Source organism: Drosophila sechellia, chromosome 3R (genome assembly GCF_004382195.2).
Source record: "Drosophila sechellia strain sech25 chromosome 3R, ASM438219v1, whole genome shotgun sequence".
Taxonomy (NCBI): domain Eukaryota; kingdom Metazoa; phylum Arthropoda; class Insecta; order Diptera; family Drosophilidae; genus Drosophila; species Drosophila sechellia.
In genome coordinates this window covers 9,393,162-9,410,572 of record NC_045952.1, presented here as the reverse complement: position 1 = coordinate 9,410,572, position 17,411 = coordinate 9,393,162, and the positions used below count along the sequence as shown (strand labels likewise).

General features: G+C 40.5%; 2 protein-coding genes across 4 annotated transcripts; one reads left to right on the top strand and one right to left on the bottom strand.

Moving 5' to 3' along the window:
- The first annotated feature begins 2,962 nt into the window (after positions 1–2,962).
- On the top strand, positions 2,963–6,302 carry LOC116801468 (cryptochrome-1). 2 transcript variants are annotated; one of them, XM_032721242.1, is made up of 4 exons: positions 2,963–3,291; positions 4,349–4,692; positions 4,826–5,745; positions 5,936–6,302. In XM_032721242.1, the coding sequence occupies exons 1-4, from the start codon at positions 3,150–3,152 to the stop codon at positions 6,156–6,158; spliced, it is 1,629 nt and encodes a 542-aa protein (XP_032577133.1). In that variant the 5' UTR covers positions 2,963–3,149; the 3' UTR covers positions 6,159–6,302. The 2 variants fall into 2 exon arrangements, with proteins under 2 accessions (XP_032577133.1, XP_032577134.1); XM_032721243.1 differs by lacking the exon at positions 4,349–4,692 and having other exon boundaries at positions 3,186–3,291.
- A 1,864-nt stretch (positions 6,303–8,166) lies between these two features.
- Positions 8,167–17,209, bottom strand: LOC116800178 (phosphatidylinositol transfer protein beta isoform). 2 transcript variants are annotated; one of them, XM_032721244.1, is made up of 9 exons: positions 17,056–17,209; positions 16,588–16,643; positions 10,375–10,405; positions 10,184–10,295; positions 9,968–10,119; positions 9,773–9,850; positions 9,202–9,311; positions 8,959–9,138; positions 8,167–8,831 (listed from the first exon to the last, which is right to left on the bottom strand). In XM_032721244.1, exons 2-9 carry the CDS (start codon positions 16,602–16,604, stop codon positions 8,693–8,695), a joined length of 819 nt encoding a protein of 272 aa, XP_032577135.1. In that variant the 5' UTR covers positions 16,605–16,643; positions 17,056–17,209; the 3' UTR covers positions 8,167–8,692. The 2 variants fall into 2 exon arrangements, with proteins under 2 accessions (XP_032577135.1, XP_032577136.1); XM_032721245.1 differs by lacking the exon at positions 17,056–17,209 and adding an exon at positions 16,772–16,790.
- Positions 17,210–17,411: the final 202 nt, after the last annotated feature.

The window sequence follows — 17,411 nt, the reverse complement described above, 5'->3', positions numbered from 1 at the left end:
GTATAACATAAATTGTTACATATTGTCCGTAAATACTCCAAAGGAAAATTACGCAGGCGAGGAGGCAACGTTCTGTTCAATCTTCACCGACAGCGATGACATTTTGTCTGTTTTTTTTAATTCATCTGTATGTGTATTTTTTCTTATGACAAAACTGATAAATACATTCCCTTCTTCCAACTTTTCAATGTTATAGTATTCATGTTTGATTAAGTTTATATGGGTAAAGGAATATGATATAATCTAGAAGAGCATACATATACAGTATAAGTTGTAGTAAATAGCATTCAACAAACTGAAAATGAGTATAAATATATAATATCTATAAAAAGTCGAACGCTTTAACACAATTACCAATTATATAATTACAATTACACAATTACAATTATATAACTGCATATTTCCTCCATTTCCGCTGACCCATCTTGCTTAAAGATGGCAACACTGCTCACTAACAAGCTGCAATCTACAGCCTGGCAATCATGTAATGTAGCGAGGCATCAACACAAACACAGGGACGGTGTGGGCGGTATGTGCTGCTGCTGATTGCACAAAGGATGCCCCTCAAGTCCTTGGTGACGTGTTGAGCGAAAGAATGAAACTAGCAGCCTGTGCCCGGCAGTTCAACGGAAGATCCAGTGCACCTGAACTAGGAACTTTCTGGCTGGAAGATAAATTATGGCACGGGATAACCCGACAATGGCTGAACAGTTTGCTTTCCGAGAAGGAAACCTTGGGAAAGCAGCTGCACTAAATAAAGGAAATCCTTTTGAGGGCATGGTCCCACCTGACAGAGGAGTATTAGGGAGTTTTCCATCACAATTTACAAATGCAATTCGCAGTCCAGGATCTTTTACAAGCACAATGGAAACTATGGTAAAGCAGCAGCGATTGAAAAAGTAAAAGCCCTTTCAACGAGTAGTCCCATCTGGTTTATGAGAAATAATATTTAATTGTTTACATGACATTTTATCAGCCAATTTATAGTAATTTTTCACAGGACAAACGATGAAAGGCTGTTCGTAATCATAAAAGATTCAATTTCGAGGAAATGGAAAGTAATCTGTAACAATTGGTACCACATGGCGTATGGGTAAATAGCTATTCCTTTGCAAAGGACAAGTTCTATTGGAAATGTTGGACGTAATTTAAATGCCAAAATTTTGAATAGAAACCCACCTGGCGTATGAGCAATATGAGTTCTTTGTATATAAGTAATTGTATTTGCCATTCTCAATCTTCAAATTTCCGAAATTTCAATCTTTGAAAACTACAACAAGCGACGTACGTAAATTAGTTTCATAAAAGCTAACAAGGCAAGGAAAATTCTTTTGTCCAAAACCTTTCGACTTCACTTCATTGTTCATTTGGGCCGGTTTCATTCTGCATCTGCCTCTGCCCCTTTGCCACGCCCCCTTATAATCCTGGTTTTGGCCATAGTCCAGCCGCAGAAGCCTCATCATCGTCGTCGTCATCATTTGAATTCCTCGCCCGATTGTAGCATGCAGCGCGTGTCGTTGTCGTTGTTGTTGCTGCCAGGACACGTGCATCGGCGAGCTTTGCAGTTGACATTCCGTTACGCACGTTGCCTCCTTTTGGTCCTTGTTCTTGTTTTTGCTGCCGCTGCTGTCGGTGTCGTTGTCGTTGTCTAGGCAACATGCAATGTGCAATGCCAAAGTTTTTGTGATGCAAGTGCGTAGTTTACTCACAATAAGGTTCGTTGGGGCTATCCTGGGATGTTGGGTATTCGACGTGCGGGGGGTTTTCAGGGTGGAAAGCTCACTCAAAGTTGGCAAAGGAGCTGTGGTCCATGCTCGGGTTAACTAACTATGCCAATGCTGGACCCTGCCAAAAAGTGCGTCACTACCGAATATTAGCTACTCTATTATATGTTGAGTTGTAGCTTTTCTAAAGTTGTATTTCGAAATATGGATTGGAATATCGCTCTATAGAAATGCTCATTTTCCACATATATTTTTTCTTACGAAAGTAGCTATTTCTTGTATAATTTGTAGAAGAACTAACCAGAAACGATGTAACTTCTAGAGTTAGGGCCATACATACTTGCTTTACCAATGAATGTCAAGACACCACAAATCAAAGAATCAATAAATCTCATAACTATTTGAACTTTAAATGTATTTATGCATTATAAACACCCGAGTAATTATACCCAAATAGGCAATTATTACTTTAAAGTGATATAAGCATCCAAACAGCCCGTCTCGATCTCACTGCAGAGTTGAGTGCTTGCAAAAGCTCGTCACGTCATAAGCGGCAACAGTTGGGTTCAGTTTCTGGTTCGGTTCTGTGTGCCCAGAACGCAGTGCCCCACTGTGAGAGCGAAGGGAAGAAGGGGCTGGGGCAGCCAGCTGGGGGTCGAATTGGGGCGGGGGCTCGGCTCGTTCTCGGCCCAGAGCTAGAAGTGCAGGCAACCGTGGGCAGAATGCCACACTTATGCTCACACAAGCACCCACGCACACAGTCGCCCCTTCGCACACACACACACACACACACACACAGAACGACAGCTTTGTATTGACGCATTTGAACGGGCTGTTTCCAGTTACCGGTTCACAGTGCCCGCTTCTACACTGGGAGAAAATATGCCAGTAAGCAGGTTTCTTATCAATCCGTACATCTTTTCTCACAGTCATTATTACAAGTTTTAATATTAAATATGCATAGAAATTCAAAATATAAGCAATAACTAAACAATTTATTAACTACGATATTTTGATGTTAGAGAGAGTGTAAAAGTATTTAATTCGTCGTAAACATATAATATTCTCAGTTCTAGCCTGTGTTTGGGGTTGCTCAACTTTAACTGAATTATTGGGAAGTAAGTAATTTTTTTCAGTATGCGGTTCCGACAGGTCTCTTTCTCACCATCTCTGTTGCACTCACCTTACTTGTGCGATTCATTTTAGCTTATAACGCCGAGCACGGAACGTTGAGCTGCAGTTGTAGAAACGTTCTCAGCACTCGAATTTCGCATTCACATTCTCATTCGTCAATTAGTTGCCGGCGAGAGCGAATCGCGAGTGCGGAAAAAAGAAAATCTTTTCACCAGCTGGAAAACTGTTCTTTCCGATCAAAACTGGGATCAGGGGGATTTTTGAAACCCAAAAGCAGGGAACTCCTCTCCGATGGCCACGCGAGGGGCGAATGTGATTTGGTTTCGCCATGGACTGCGCCTCCATGATAATCCCGCTCTATTGGCCGCCCTCGCCGATAAGGATCAGGGTATAGCCATTATTCCCGTTTTCATATTCGATGGAGAGAGTGCAGGTAAGAACTTAGTTTTTGAAAATGGATTATAGGATTAACTAAATGGATTATAGGAAACCTTGAACTTACCTTGCACCTACGTACACTTTTGAAAAGTTGGATTTCCCAAACTATTACTTCAAAAGTAAACTTTTTATGAGATATTGCACTTTATATTTAAAATATTTAGATAATCGTCTTAATTTTCCGTTATAATAGATATAATATATATATATATATATAATAGTTAATAGATACACAGCATCAAAAATAAAAGAATATATCTATATTTATTTGCTAATTCAAAATCATCAGAAGTTTCTGTAAAAATAGATTTTTAAAAAGAGTTTAAACAATCTACTAAATGCACATAAAAAACCGTTGGCAACAGAGGGTTAAAGTAAATACTTTTAGTTTGATTGCTATACACGCTCATTCTCCGTATGAGCTAATATCATTTTTTTGCGACTTGCATCGGTTATCACATACCTCCGCTTTCCGCGACCGCTGCGAATTCAGCGTTTTCGCTGCCCGTGGAAATGGAGAGAGGGCGAGAGCTGCAGGGGCGGAAAATGCAGGAGGGAAAACCTAATGCACTTTTGCGTGGTAGAGCAAAACAAACGATGCGCTCTAATGCGATTTGTGGCTAGCGGTTTTGAGAATTTTCCGTCGAATCGCTGAGAGAGAGATACAGATAGTAAGACAATGCAAAATGAGTGCAAACCAGAATAGCAGTATAATGCTTCTGTTTAAACAGCTCGCTTTCTGAAAAAGTCGGCGAGAAACGGGAAAACCTATAGCAACCCATTCACTTGACCGATAAGAGTCGTTTTTGTGGGTTAAAGCGGGTAAACAGTTATTGCAATGGAAAATGGGCTAAACTGAATCTTTTGTGTGCACAAAAGCTGAAAAGTTATCTAAAATTTGTTTTGTATTCTTAATTTTTCAAAAATTGTGCATGCTTAAGTTTTTAAACTTCTAAAAACCTTTGAAAATTCATACTTTTTTCTAAACTTATAACTCTTAAAATAACTTTTAAGAACGAAATATGAAACTGAAAAAGCCGCTTCCCTAACAGGTACCAAGAATGTGGGTTACAATCGGATGCGTTTCCTGCTGGACTCGCTGCAGGATATCGATGATCAGCTGCAGGCGGCAACTGATGGACGTGGACGTCTCCTCGTCTTCGAGGGCGAACCGGCATATATCTTTCGCCGGCTACACGAGCAATTGCGTCTGCACAGGATTTGCATAGAGCAGGACTGCGAGCCAATTTGGAATGAGCGCGATGAGAGCATCCGTTCTCTATGTCGGGAGCTGAGTATCGACTTTGTCGAGAAGGTATCACACACGCTGTGGGATCCGCAATTGGTGATTGAGACCAATGGTGGCATTCCACCGCTGACCTACCAAATGTTCCTGGTGGGTTTAGATCTTAGATCCCTAGATTTAATATTCTTTGAGAATATATCCTTAAAATAAATGTAAAAATATAACTATCTGATACTCATATCTGCAATAAAATTATATTTTAATTTATTTCATTATATTTTAGCACACGGTTCAAATTATTGGGCTTCCGCCGCGACCCACCGCTGATGCTCGACTGGATGATGCCACCTTTGTGGAGCTGGACCCCGAGTTTTGCCGCAGTCTTAAGTTGTTCGATCAGCTGCCCACGCCGGAGCACTTCAATGTGTATGGGGACAACATGGGTTTCCTGGCCAAGATTAACTGGCGCGGCGGAGAAACACAGGCCTTACTTCTGTTGGATGAGCGTCTGAAAGTGGAGCAGCACGCGTTTGAGCGTGGATTCTATCTGCCCAACCAGGCGCTGCCCAATATCCACGACTCTCCAAAGTCGATGAGCGCCCACCTGCGCTTTGGTTGCCTTTCGGTGCGTCGCTTCTACTGGAGCGTCCACGATCTCTTCAAGAATGTCCAGTTGCGCGCCTGTGTGCGTGGCGTTCAGATGACTGGCGGCGCGCACATCACGGGACAGTTGATCTGGCGAGAGTACTTCTACACCATGTCGGTGAACAATCCAAACTACGATCGCATGGAGGGCAATGAGATCTGCCTGAGCATCCCGTGGGCCAAGCCGAACGAGGATCTTCTGCAGCGCTGGCGCTTAGGCCAAACGGGATTCCCGCTCATCGACGGCGCCATGCGACAACTCCTGGCCGAGGGATGGCTCCATCACACGCTGCGCAACACGGTGGCCACCTTCCTCACGCGCGGCGGATTGTGGCAGAGCTGGGAGCATGGACTGCAGCACTTCCTGAAGTATCTGCTGGATGCAGATTGGTCGGTCTGCGCTGGCAACTGGATGTGGGTATCCAGCTCGGCGTTTGAAAGGCTGCTGGACTCATCCCTGGTCACCTGTCCGGTGGCACTGGCCAAGCGACTTGATCCGGATGGCACCTACATCAAGCAGTATGTCCCGGAGTTGATGAATGTGCCCAAGGAATTTGTGTAAGTTTGTAATGAGATGTATAAATAATTTTGTAATACGTGTCGTATACGCAATATATGATAACTGCTTTGTCGTCTAAACTTATGATTCGTTGAATAGTCCTGTTTATATACACGTATTATTAATTACTATTATTATTTATATTTTTAATATATATTTTGAACTGTAAATCCCACTCTGTTTTCCCAGTCATGAGCCCTGGCGAATGTCTGCCGAGCAGCAGGAGCAGTACGAGTGCCTGATCGGAGTCCATTATCCAGAGCGGATCATCGACCTTTCCATGGCCGTAAAGCGGAACATGCTGGCCATGAAGTCGCTCCGGAACTCACTGATCACCCCGCCGCCGCATTGCCGACCATCCAACGAGGAGGAAGTGCGTCAGTTCTTCTGGCTGGCCGACGTGGTGGTTTGAAGGAGTAATCGTAGAATGACCAAACTCGATTAAACTCGATTTCACAATAAAGAAACTATTAGCAGTGAAATATTATATATAATTAATAATGCTTTATTTTCTTCAATTAAAATAAGTACTACAATACAATTTGTATCCGTTTTATTTGGTTTCGTTTTATTTTTAACAGCTTTTAACGTGTTACTCATATATCAATTTTATTCAGCTTATTTTAAAAATCGTTTATGGTGTATATATATATAATTATTATTATCATCTGTATTACGTTGTCAAATTATACGTTAATTAACAGCATTAATTAAATAGTTTTTGCTTTTAATTGGGTCTTTCATACGAGAAAAATTGAACGCGAAGTATTTCAAATATTGAAATTTATATTATGTCGATCTATGGATCCTTGCTTCGTTTGCCTTTCGTTTAATGAGAGATTCTATCTTATAATTTGTCTAAATTGTTGTGTATATTTTATTTTAATGCCTAAAGTTTTGGTGTTCCTTCTAGATGTGTGCCATTCAAATGAGATATTGGTAGGGGTTGATGGGACCTAAAAGGAGTTATTGTTGAAGTTTGAGTCCCTCGACAGTTTGCTACAAATAAAGTTGGAGAAAATCTAAACTCGACCACGCCGAGCTTTCCGCTCATCCCCTACCAGCGACTTCATCGCAAGAGTCCTTTGTAGGAGGTAAGCATTTGTTTTAGACATTCCACATCCTGCGAATTAGTTGAAGTAAATTCGAGTAAACATTTAGAGCGTTGCTTGGCAAAAAGTTATTTTTCTGGTAAATGTAAATTTCACACACACACATTGCGTAGTATACGATAGCTGAATAAATAATCGAACCAACCAATTCAATCAACAAACGAACGAGAACTCACAGCAAATAACAATTTGATGCAATTTATACTTTATGGAATATCTCGTAACGCATTATACCTTTATCATTATTATATTTTTTAAGTACTCCCCCAGCTTCAAGTGTCCTCTCTGTATGTATGTACAAATGTATAGTATATTGTGCTGATGCAGATGCATTCGGTGTGCTAAGTGGATGTGTGTGTGTGTTCGAACCGATTGGCTATAAAAATAAAATGCAGCTTGTCCCCATTTCGTATGCAATTCGTTTTAAAACCCCCTGATTTCCCAACCAGCCCATCTACAATCCCCACTACCAGCACCATATAGTGCATATGGTGCTAGCTGACTGCTTTAAGCCTATGAGGTTCAATTAAATTCACTTGCTGTTTAATTTCTCCTTCTACTGCTGGGCACCTGTTCGCTCATCCGTGCGTGTGTTTTAAGATCTTGAAAATATAGCATCACTAATGATTACGTTAAAAGCTTTCAATATATTTGGTTTCGATAGAGGTTATAGCTTCAAAATGGACGTTTCATAGATAGATCATTAATTTTACATAGACTTCGAGAGCTATTTCTTTGTTTGAGCAGAACTACGTGGCAGATAGTAAAAAGTACGAGGCGACTTTGAGGATATGTGGCTGTAGCAGAAGAGTGCGGTGTTTCTAAGGTGGTTTACTTCAGGGATTCCTCTTGTTTGGGCATTTCAGATATTGGCAGTTACCTAGTGTTGTTGGGTGTGTTTGAAAACTGTTCGAAAATGGAATTGCAAATACTCTTGGGCAATTCCCATTACAATATGAAGTTGTTATTCTTCGCAGCCAGTTGGACTATAATGCAATCGTAGCTCACAGCTAACTCCGCTCGCAAGCGGTTCATAAATCATTCAAATTAACCCATGGAAGGCAACTGTTTGCCAAGTCAATCCAGGCCAAGACCCCCAGACTCTCCTCCTATTTCTGGTTATCTTGGGATTGGATTGTTTTACATTGACTTTTTGAAATGCAAATCACATGCAGACCACAGATGCATAGCCAATGAATGCAAATAGACATGCCTGCATAGGCTCCTATGTACATACATGTTCTCAGAAAATCACATATTCAAACTGCTCCTACCTCCCGCCTTTCGCCCTCCCCTGCAGGTCGGATGTTTGCGTTTAACTTTTTACATTAACTGTCATTTGGTTTATTTCACAATTTACAAAATGCAACTTAAACAATGGGCTTAGACGTGGTGCTGGCCATGCGTGGAGGAGAGTGTCGTCGACAGATGTCCTGTGTTGTGTTGCTCGGCATCCTGGTTACATTTTACATACAGTGCAGTGGAAGGAACTTAACTAACTTACTGCGGTTGCAACCGTTTCTCGGGTTCTTTAATTTGTTGTCGTGTGCTACACTAGTACTAAGCTTTGTTGCTGCGGTTGCCGTACACTTGGTGTTCGCTTAGTTTGCTTTTGTTTCAGTTGACGCTGCTGTGGCTTCACATTGCTTTAATTTCGTTTCATTTTGTTTTCATGGTGTTAGTTTATATCGTAAATTTATTTATGCAATTTTATCTCAATTTTATTAATCTGTTTTGCTTTGCTTTGTTTTGTTTTGCTTTGCCTTTTAGTTTTGTTTTCTTGTTTTGCCTGGTTTTTACATACACATATTTTGTTTACAATTTTCTACTAGACTTAATCGGCATCCGCGCGCATACCCCGCACCTCGCCCACCTGCCGCGCCTTGTCCAGCTCCTCCTTCGTCTGATCCTCGATGGCGCGGATGTCCTCCATTGTTAGACCGTACCAGCGATCGGTTGAACAGAAAACTTGGCTAAAAATAGAAATTTAAAGGCGATTAATAGGGAGTTTCCATCTAGGGTTTACTAAAAAGTTGTTCATGCATATCCAACTGTATAGAGTTTCAGTAATTCAAGGATATTCAATTTCAGGACTATTACCGATGGAAGTTTGTAAAGAGGCGGCGCTCCGATTTCTGTATGAAATTCTCTACTCTTGTTTGCAGGCCGAACCATTTGAACTCGCACGTGACCAGCTTGTAGCAGGTCATGACAGGATTAACATGCTTTTTCCAGTCGGATCCCACCAAGGGACCGCGGCCCGTCTTCTTTGACTGGTAGCTGAAAGGATAATCGAAACGTATATTTCAAATTCTCATCACTTTATCTAATATTAACGCTTACGTGGTTGGATCCTCATCGGGCTTGTAGTCCGCGGGCAGCACCGGATCGTTGGCAATGTCGATGTGCACTACCTCTCGCACTTTCAGCTTATCCGGCGTCAGCTCGTGCACCTGCAACAGCGAGGAGCATGGCGATATATCTTAGATCCATACATTTTCTTAACTTATCGAACACAAAAAGCGTTTACTACATAGATAGACATGAACATGGATCGATGGCGGATAAGAACTACAAAGCCGAACCGAGCAGAGACAGCAAATTAAATACAAAACAAAACGAAACTTACGTTGTCAACAGTGCCAAGGTCATTTTCTATGTGTTGCGAATAAATGTCTATTTTAAAGTTTTTATCCATATAACCAGGATTCTTAATCGATAACCAAAGGATTACAAAACCAAACCAAAAAAGCCAAACGAAATGATGGTGGAATTTTGACAAAATCATATTGCAGGATGATCGAGTTAGTTGTTAGTATTCACATATAAATGTAGGGTTGAGATGTGATGATGTTATGGAGAGAAAAGAAGAAAACACATGTTAGTCATATCATGCTGTGGATTCTTGACTTACATTTTCTGAATCGCCCGCATCTCCGACGTGCAGAGTGTCGATGATTATTTTGAAAGCATCTTTCATAAACTTGGGGTTCTAGAAATTCAATATAATCACAGTAATCATCAAGTTGCCTCACATTGCTAATGGAACCAAAGTGATTTGCTTCTAACCCGCCTTTTTGTTGCAAATATTAAGTCTTTCCCCATTTACCGTGATAATCGTTCGACAATAGGGATAGGCATTCCATGCCTCCTCGTGGATCTCCAATGAGCCCTTGGGCGCCAATAGTCTTATGTAGGCTGGAACTTTTGATTGCAGATGGTAGATCTTATATGTATATTGACCGGAATTGTATTTGCCACCTGTATGAATCGAAAAACTCTCTGTTAGCCCGCAATTATTCATTACCAATCGGTATTTGCTTACCCAGCAGGGGAAAGTCTTCGAAGGGTTCGTTCTTTAACACCTCGATGCCCTCGCCGCCACCTGTATTCTCCTTTGACGCCTCGGCCACCGAGAATAATTGTGCAACTTGATACTGTGGAGCAGAAAAAAGAGGAGTTGGGCAAATAGTTCTCCTCGTGACAGCGGGCTTTTTGCCCAGTTAACTCTCTTACCTCTTCCACAGTCAATGGCAAAGTCACACGGCTGCAAAGAGAAAAAAAAACATGGACTGTGTCAGCGAATGTATGTATAAAGGCTACGCGATTTTAATTAAGTTTAATATAACCATTTTAATTAAATACCATGCCTGTGCATAAAAAGCTGTTGATACCCTTCGCTTTCCATCGAGTGTATGGAGTATATCGAGTTCAGTGGGAGGGGGGAATATAACCAGTGAAATGCAAACAGTTATTATTGATCTTTTAAAGGGAGCGTTATTCAGACTACGTTTCAGTAGTAAGCCAGTGTTTCTTATGCAAATAAATGAAATATGTATTCAGAAACAATATAGTTTATAAGGTGAATGCATTCCTTTTAGTTTACTTTAAATGTCAATAAATGATCCTATTGGTAATAGCAAAGCTTTCCTCTTAGGGCCAACTTTGAATTGCCTGTTCCACTTTAAGTTCTAAGTAGCAAGGCACACAAATTGCATCTAATTACAAGCCCTCTACTCTGGTTTTACATGGTCTTAAGCAATCAACTCAAGCCCCAAAGTATGCAGCATCTATTCAAACAAGGAATCTTGAGACCACTTGCAAGAATGACCTTCAGAAATTTCGGCTAGAGCCAATCAATCCAGGCCAATTGATACTTGTTGAGATAAGATCTCAGGTAATTTATATGAGCACTTAATACAAATTGCCGAAAAAGGTTAATATCACTGCACAATTTAAACGATATATTTTTAATTAAAAGCTTACACAAGTGGGCGGAGCATTGGCATTGAAAAGAAACAAAAACAAAGTGTTTCAACAGCATAAAAGCTTCACAAGCCTTTTTGCATTTTATTTGCATGCATATGAGTTTGAACTCCCCAAAGCCGAAAACCACCCACTTCCGGCCACATACTCATCCTCTAATTACCAAAAAGGTCGCCAGGCAGCAAAAGAGTGGGAAAAAGCGGCGGAAAGTGTTCTGGGACCTCCATATACATAATTATGCCAGCCTTGAAACTTGTTCGCATCGCTTGACTTTTGTTGCGGTTTTCCCGGGGACAATTTAATTGCAAAAAATTAATTGTTGACAACGAATAGGGAGTGCTCTTAAAGGATGGAAAAAAGTCTATTAACTTTTATTTACTTTAAAGGGTTACTTTAGAGGGTTAAAACCCTAAACCTATATTATCATCGCTTTATAATCTCATGTAAATATTTCCATTTTGAAAGTTAATGACGCAGAAATGTTCTATGCATTCCAAAACTTTTGTGCTGTTTTTTTTTATTTTGTTATAGAGAAATAGTTAGGCAGAAGTTCCTTAATTTTGATAAAACATACATGAAACTGTGATGAGTGAAAAAGAGGAGCATAAAATATCTCTGTTATTTCGCCTTGATCTCTGGGAATTTACCACCCGTAGTCGCAGGCTGAAATTTAGCTACAAACTGTAATCCAAGGAAAGTCAACAGTCAACGGCTTGGCAAATGAAATATTCCTCGGCAAATAAAGGCCGAATTGCTCCCCGGTGCGAGGGAAGCCTTGGCATGCATTCGCAAGGTGCGAACTGGAGCTCCTTGGCCATAAAGAACCAGAATCTCGTGCTGGCCCAGCTTTATGGGCTGTCAGCCGTTCTCGCCTCGCAACACACAATACACATAATACACATAATACACGGCAAATGCCAAACAATGAGACACAAGAAAACACGACACGACTCGGGAACAATCAAAGTGATGTGGCGAAAGTGGGGGAAATTCTTGCAGACGCAATTAACCTTTGGCCCACTGTTGACACTCGTAATGATGTGTTTCCTAATTGCCAGTCGACTCGAGCAACTGGTGGGCGTGGCAGAGGGATAGGACCAGGCGCTTTAATGCGGCCTACTCAAAAGTTGGCCAACTACGCGCCGCCCCTAAAAAGGTTAAAGTTCTCAGAGCACTCTTTTATGGCGGTGGGGGATCAAGTTCAACTTTCTGCCGAGTTCATCTGGGGGGTTCCACTCCAAACAAGGTGGATGATTTATGAGTGTTCGCGTGTCAGGGGAATGGGGCTCCAAAAAGATGGAACTATAAAGGGACTTGGGGAGAGGTAGAACATTGTTTTGCGCTGTTTAATTGTTAATGAAGTTATTCGGAACTTTACTTAATCATTGCATAATCAAGAGGAACGATTTAAGCTCTTGGGGTGTGTGTGTGCTCAACGGGTTGAAATTAAAGTTGTCGCTTAAGTTAATAGATTAAACGTTCATTTAAAACGGAAATTCTGAGGTAAATTGTGTATGTTTTGCATTTTTGGTCAATTAACAACAGCCAATCTAAACTTATGTAAATAAATGCCTAAGTAATTTGAAATAAATATTCGAAATGGTTGCCATTGAATTCAATTGCCCATTTGTGTGCAAACGTATCATCAATTCATTTAGTTATGCAAACAGTATAACTTTTCTTTTCAACAAATTTCCACGCAGCATTTGTCGTTTAATCAAATCTGATTGTAAAACTTTAGCGCAAAAAATGGCCCATAAAAATTGGTCTTCTGCCCAAACTTTTCCTCTTTCGCAACAAAGAAAGCATTTCATATCAGGCAAATAAAACTTGCTAAAGCTGAAAACCCAGTAGAGGGAAAACCATTAGAGTACAAACCAGAACGTGTTTTTGTGACAAAATCGCTGTTCCAATATGTTCAGGGATAAATAAATTTCCCTGAAATTGTCAAAAAAACATCCAACTGGGTTGAATATCATCAGCAAACGCGAGAAGATCAAACAATATAGTCGCGTTTCTCCAAGGGCTTTTTGGGTTTCCTATGAATCACAGCACAATCAGAGCATTAAAGAAATTATGCAAAGCGAAAATAGAAACATACAAGAAATCACCACACATGAGTGGTAAAGGGGGGAGGGCCAAAAAGTACAAAAGTAAAGCAAAAACAAGCATCTGAGAAGATTGAAGAACTCTTAATGAGACCAAAGTTACCGAAAGAAACACATTAGGGAGACCCCTTCGCACTCAACCCCTCTTTTGTGGCCATGAACAAGGGAAATTGTTTGCTCTTGTTGGCATAATTGAAAATGGAAAGTGATTGTTTGGGGCTCTGTCGTCTTTGCATCCCAAAGTGGGTGTGTGTGTGCGGTGTGTGGTGTGTGAGTTGTGTGGGTGGGTCGAGGGGAAAGCCAGTGGCCAAGGCTCTTGTGGTGGCCATTATTGAGGGCCGCCCACTGGCCATTGTCGCAATTGAAGGCCGAAGCCAAGTAATAATTGATTTACCCGCAATAAAGATGTCACACAGAGATTGTTGCCCAGTGGATTGCTCAGTGAATAAGGCAGTAACGGGTCATTCGTGCTTGAAATTAAAGCATTTGTACTAAACTTCCATCTAACAAACAATACATACATATAACAAAACGATATTATCTACGTTAAGCAGTAGGTATTTTAATGTGTTTATAATTTTAGACTTTACTAGCCATAAGTAATTAGCTGTCTAAATGGACAAACCATTTATATACTATTTTTAAAGCGTAACTGATAACTGACAGAGCTCATATGGAAATCAAGTGATATTATCATATGGCCATGCACCATTGAAGAGTTGTTGTTTTTTAAATCAAGGCCGCATTTTGCGGTTTGCCCCCATTCGGATAATCGCATACTATGTATCTCCATATTCGGTGCCCAATTATGCTGGCGCTTAGCAGCCGGCACACTCAATTGCCAAAAATTTTCGAAACAACCGAAACTTCACACACTCGAAACGTGTAATGAGTACAGTGCCGATGTGGAGTAAAACGATGCATTCAAGTCGAAAGCCAAACACTGCGTGTTATCTTATCGCAGTACATAAAAAAGCACACAAATTTTTCAAATTGATTGCCGGCTGGGCGAGCGGGGAGGGTGAAGGGCGATGGGAGAACTGTATCTGACGGATACATGTGTGGTGTACAAAGAGGCCAATCAGTTTGGGGCAGTAAAAGTCACGCTACAGCTGGTTTATGACGAGTACCATGAAGGACCGACATTGAAAACAACAAGCTTTTGCTTTCAGAGATCAAAGTTGAGATGGTTGAAAGTTGAAAAAAAAAACCTGCACTCACACCAACTTTAATGTGGCTTAAATGAATTGGCTTTAAGGTTGGCAGTACACAGCAATAAGATCGATTTAAGCCATTATTTATTTATTTAAACTTGCCAGCTCACAGCTGATATAATCGCGTAAATGTTGATAACATTAATGGCTCGATTTCTCCACAATAAGTGGATACTATGTCAACAAATAAAGTGCAGCACTTTAAGCATTTTGTGCACAATAAACGACAATTTCAGATAAATCATGCCAAGTGCAGACTATCACAATTTATTTTTGTTACCTTTTCAGCTGCTTTTTATTCATTTGGCCACTTTGCCCGCCGGCCATTCAAAATTGTTTATCAGCATGCAAAAACCTGTGATGCGGCACGCGTTGCCTTTATTTGCACCTTTGTTTTTAATTTAATGACGGTGCTGAAATGTTCATTGCCAAATGGTTTACACGCCAACAGGCGGCAGGCGAAAAAATGCGAAAATTTGGCAGGAAAAACATTTTGAAATGCAAATGCTACAGGCTTCGGATTCGTGTTGGGATTACGGCGTCGAGAACAATTAAATATTAATGCCTCTCGTGAAGACTGCCGGTCAACTTATGCGTGTTTTAATAAATAAAATAAAAAAGTTTCATTGTGCAGTAAAATGCAGTTGCCTTAAATCTTCCATGTTCCCTTTTAAAGATGTCGAGCAATACAAAACGTTCTCAGAAATTTAAATTATTTAAATACAAGTATATTTTCACCTATACTTCATAGGCTTTAGTTTACTTTTTGATCGTTGCACACTTTTATACATAACGTACACCATATGATAAATATTAATGTTATAAATATATTTTATGGGTAATCTAAATAGGAACTGTATATACATTTCTGTGAACGAACGCTGTAATGAACTACTAAATGCTAAAGATTTTTCGCTAGCTATTATAAATGATCTCCAAATCAAATTGAAGAATTCATATCATTTCTTGTTTACGATAAATGATATATGCATGCCTTTGTTGAAATAATATTCTTAAATGATTTATAATTAAAAAAGGGCTATACAAGCTTAGCAAAACAAAAGTACAAATCGATTTCTGTGTACTTTAAGCCAGAAACCGATCGTATGAGAATTAATAGCTTATAAAACCCAGACACTTAACACCTATCAGTAAAACGTGCGGTTTATATTCAATTGAGGTTCCATTATAAGATTGATGCGAATGATTGCGCATACGGAAAATGATAAGACGGAGATTGTGCGTTTGAGCTTTCAGTTTCAATCTCCTGTGTGCTCGAATTTTCCTTGATTTTCCGACAGCTGTCAAAGTCAAAGCAATTATAAGCCGAGCCATTTGATGTCAGACTTTTGACAATTTCCGTTAACAAATTAAAAGTATCATTGCCAAAATGGAAATGTCAGGTGGGCAACAAACGTGAGCCATTTGCAAATGAGAAGAATGTATGAGAAGAATGTCACCTGGTGCTTTGCGACCGAAAGGGATTAAAGATGCACGATGAGTCAGTTTAGTTTGGGCTTTACGCAACGACCTTATCGCACTTAACAACTTGTTTGATTAAAATCGCAGGGTCCAAAGCCGAAAAGAGAGTAATGGGAAAAGAGAGACGCAAAAGAGAGTGACTCACTGAAAAAGTCGACAACGTGGCGTCGCCGAGCGCCTGAAAAGCATTATCTTCCTTTCACATTATGTATATAGTAGAGTTTATCGATGACTCAAAGTAGTTTCCAAAACTAATTGGTAGTGCCATTGGCTATAAGAAATAATATTCGGCTTACGTAGCTCCGAAATCTGACTTCAACTCATTGCGTCATCGCCACAGCTGCAAAATACCTGAGCTAGAGCGAGAGGGCAAGAGAGGGGGTGTGCGGAAAAGGGGGCGTCAGGGGGCTGATAAGAAAACCGTTCGGTTGTTGTTGCGGAAAATGCCCGCAAACTTAAATACAACAAAAGCAACTACTGAGAGAACTGAGAGAGCAGCGACACACGCGACCAGAGAGAAATGGAGAGAGCAAATGTCACGGAGAGAGTGTAAAATCGATTTGTCACAAATAATTTGCGGCTTGCCCAGCTTTTTTTTTGGCTATTTAAACATAAAATAATCACAAATAAATGGTAAAAATAAACAGTTTTGTACTCACAATTCTTTGATCTGCATCTTTGCCAATTATTATCCGGTATTTTCCTGCTTGATTCGCTGCGAGAGAGTACAAAATACAGAATTAGATTTAATGCGAATTCGCTGGCGGATTTCAACTAAATTGTAGCATTTATTATTTCCAAATGTAAATGCACTTGCACTCGACGCTTAACCTTCGCACGCACTTTCTATATTTAATTTATATATCTGCCAAAAAACACTTTGGTGTTTCTGTTTCGCTGCCAAATCGCTGCGCCCGCACTTTTTGTTTATGTTTGGCCAAGCCAACTTTAGTTTAGTTAGCCAATTGGGATTCTAATGCTTTTTTCTCCAATTGTCGGCTAAACACACGAGTCATATGCACACACACACACACTCTCTTGCAAATACACACGCACACACAGCGGGCGGAATATCAATAGCAATTTATGCGATTTGGCGCTGATTTATTACTCAAGTGATGACGTACAACTGGGGAGTGCGATTGGCCTGGTATCGGGATCGGTTCGCGCTTGCAAATCGGCGGCAGTAATATATTAGTAATGAGTTTGTTATTTAGCTACTGCGTGTCGGAGCGGAGCTAAAGTTCGATGTTCGTGCAAAACACTTCGATTCCGATAGGCGGATGCTATCGATTTCGGCGAGGCCCCTTGGTCACACTTGGTGGTGGGCGCTGCCCGTCGCCGACTATCGATAGCACAAGCGGTGTATCCAGGGATGCGCACTAATCGCAGCCGGTTAGGGTGACTCACGCTGTTTAAATTATTATAAAGAGGTTATGAATATAATATAGTTAAAATAAAATTATATATAAGGTTATAAAAA

Bases quoted from the DNA above. Each gene is read 5' to 3' on its own strand.
- LOC116800178 (XM_032721244.1), bottom strand. The intron at 10,296-10,374 runs GTAAGAGAGTTA...TCTGCTCCACAG, and splicing joins TGCCATTGACTGTGGAAGAG to TATCAAGTTGCACAATTATT. The intron at 9,851-9,967 runs GTAAATGGGGAA...TTGAATTTCTAG, and splicing joins ATTGTCGAACGATTATCACG to AACCCCAAGTTTATGAAAGA.
- LOC116801468 (XM_032721242.1), top strand. From the start codon at position 3,150: ATGGCCACGCGAGGGGCGAATGTGATTTGGTTTCGCCATGGACTGCGC. The intron at 4,693-4,825 runs GTGGGTTTAGAT...ATTATATTTTAG, and splicing joins TGACCTACCAAATGTTCCTG to CACACGGTTCAAATTATTGG. The intron at 5,746-5,935 runs GTAAGTTTGTAA...CTGTTTTCCCAG, and splicing joins AATGTGCCCAAGGAATTTGT to TCATGAGCCCTGGCGAATGT.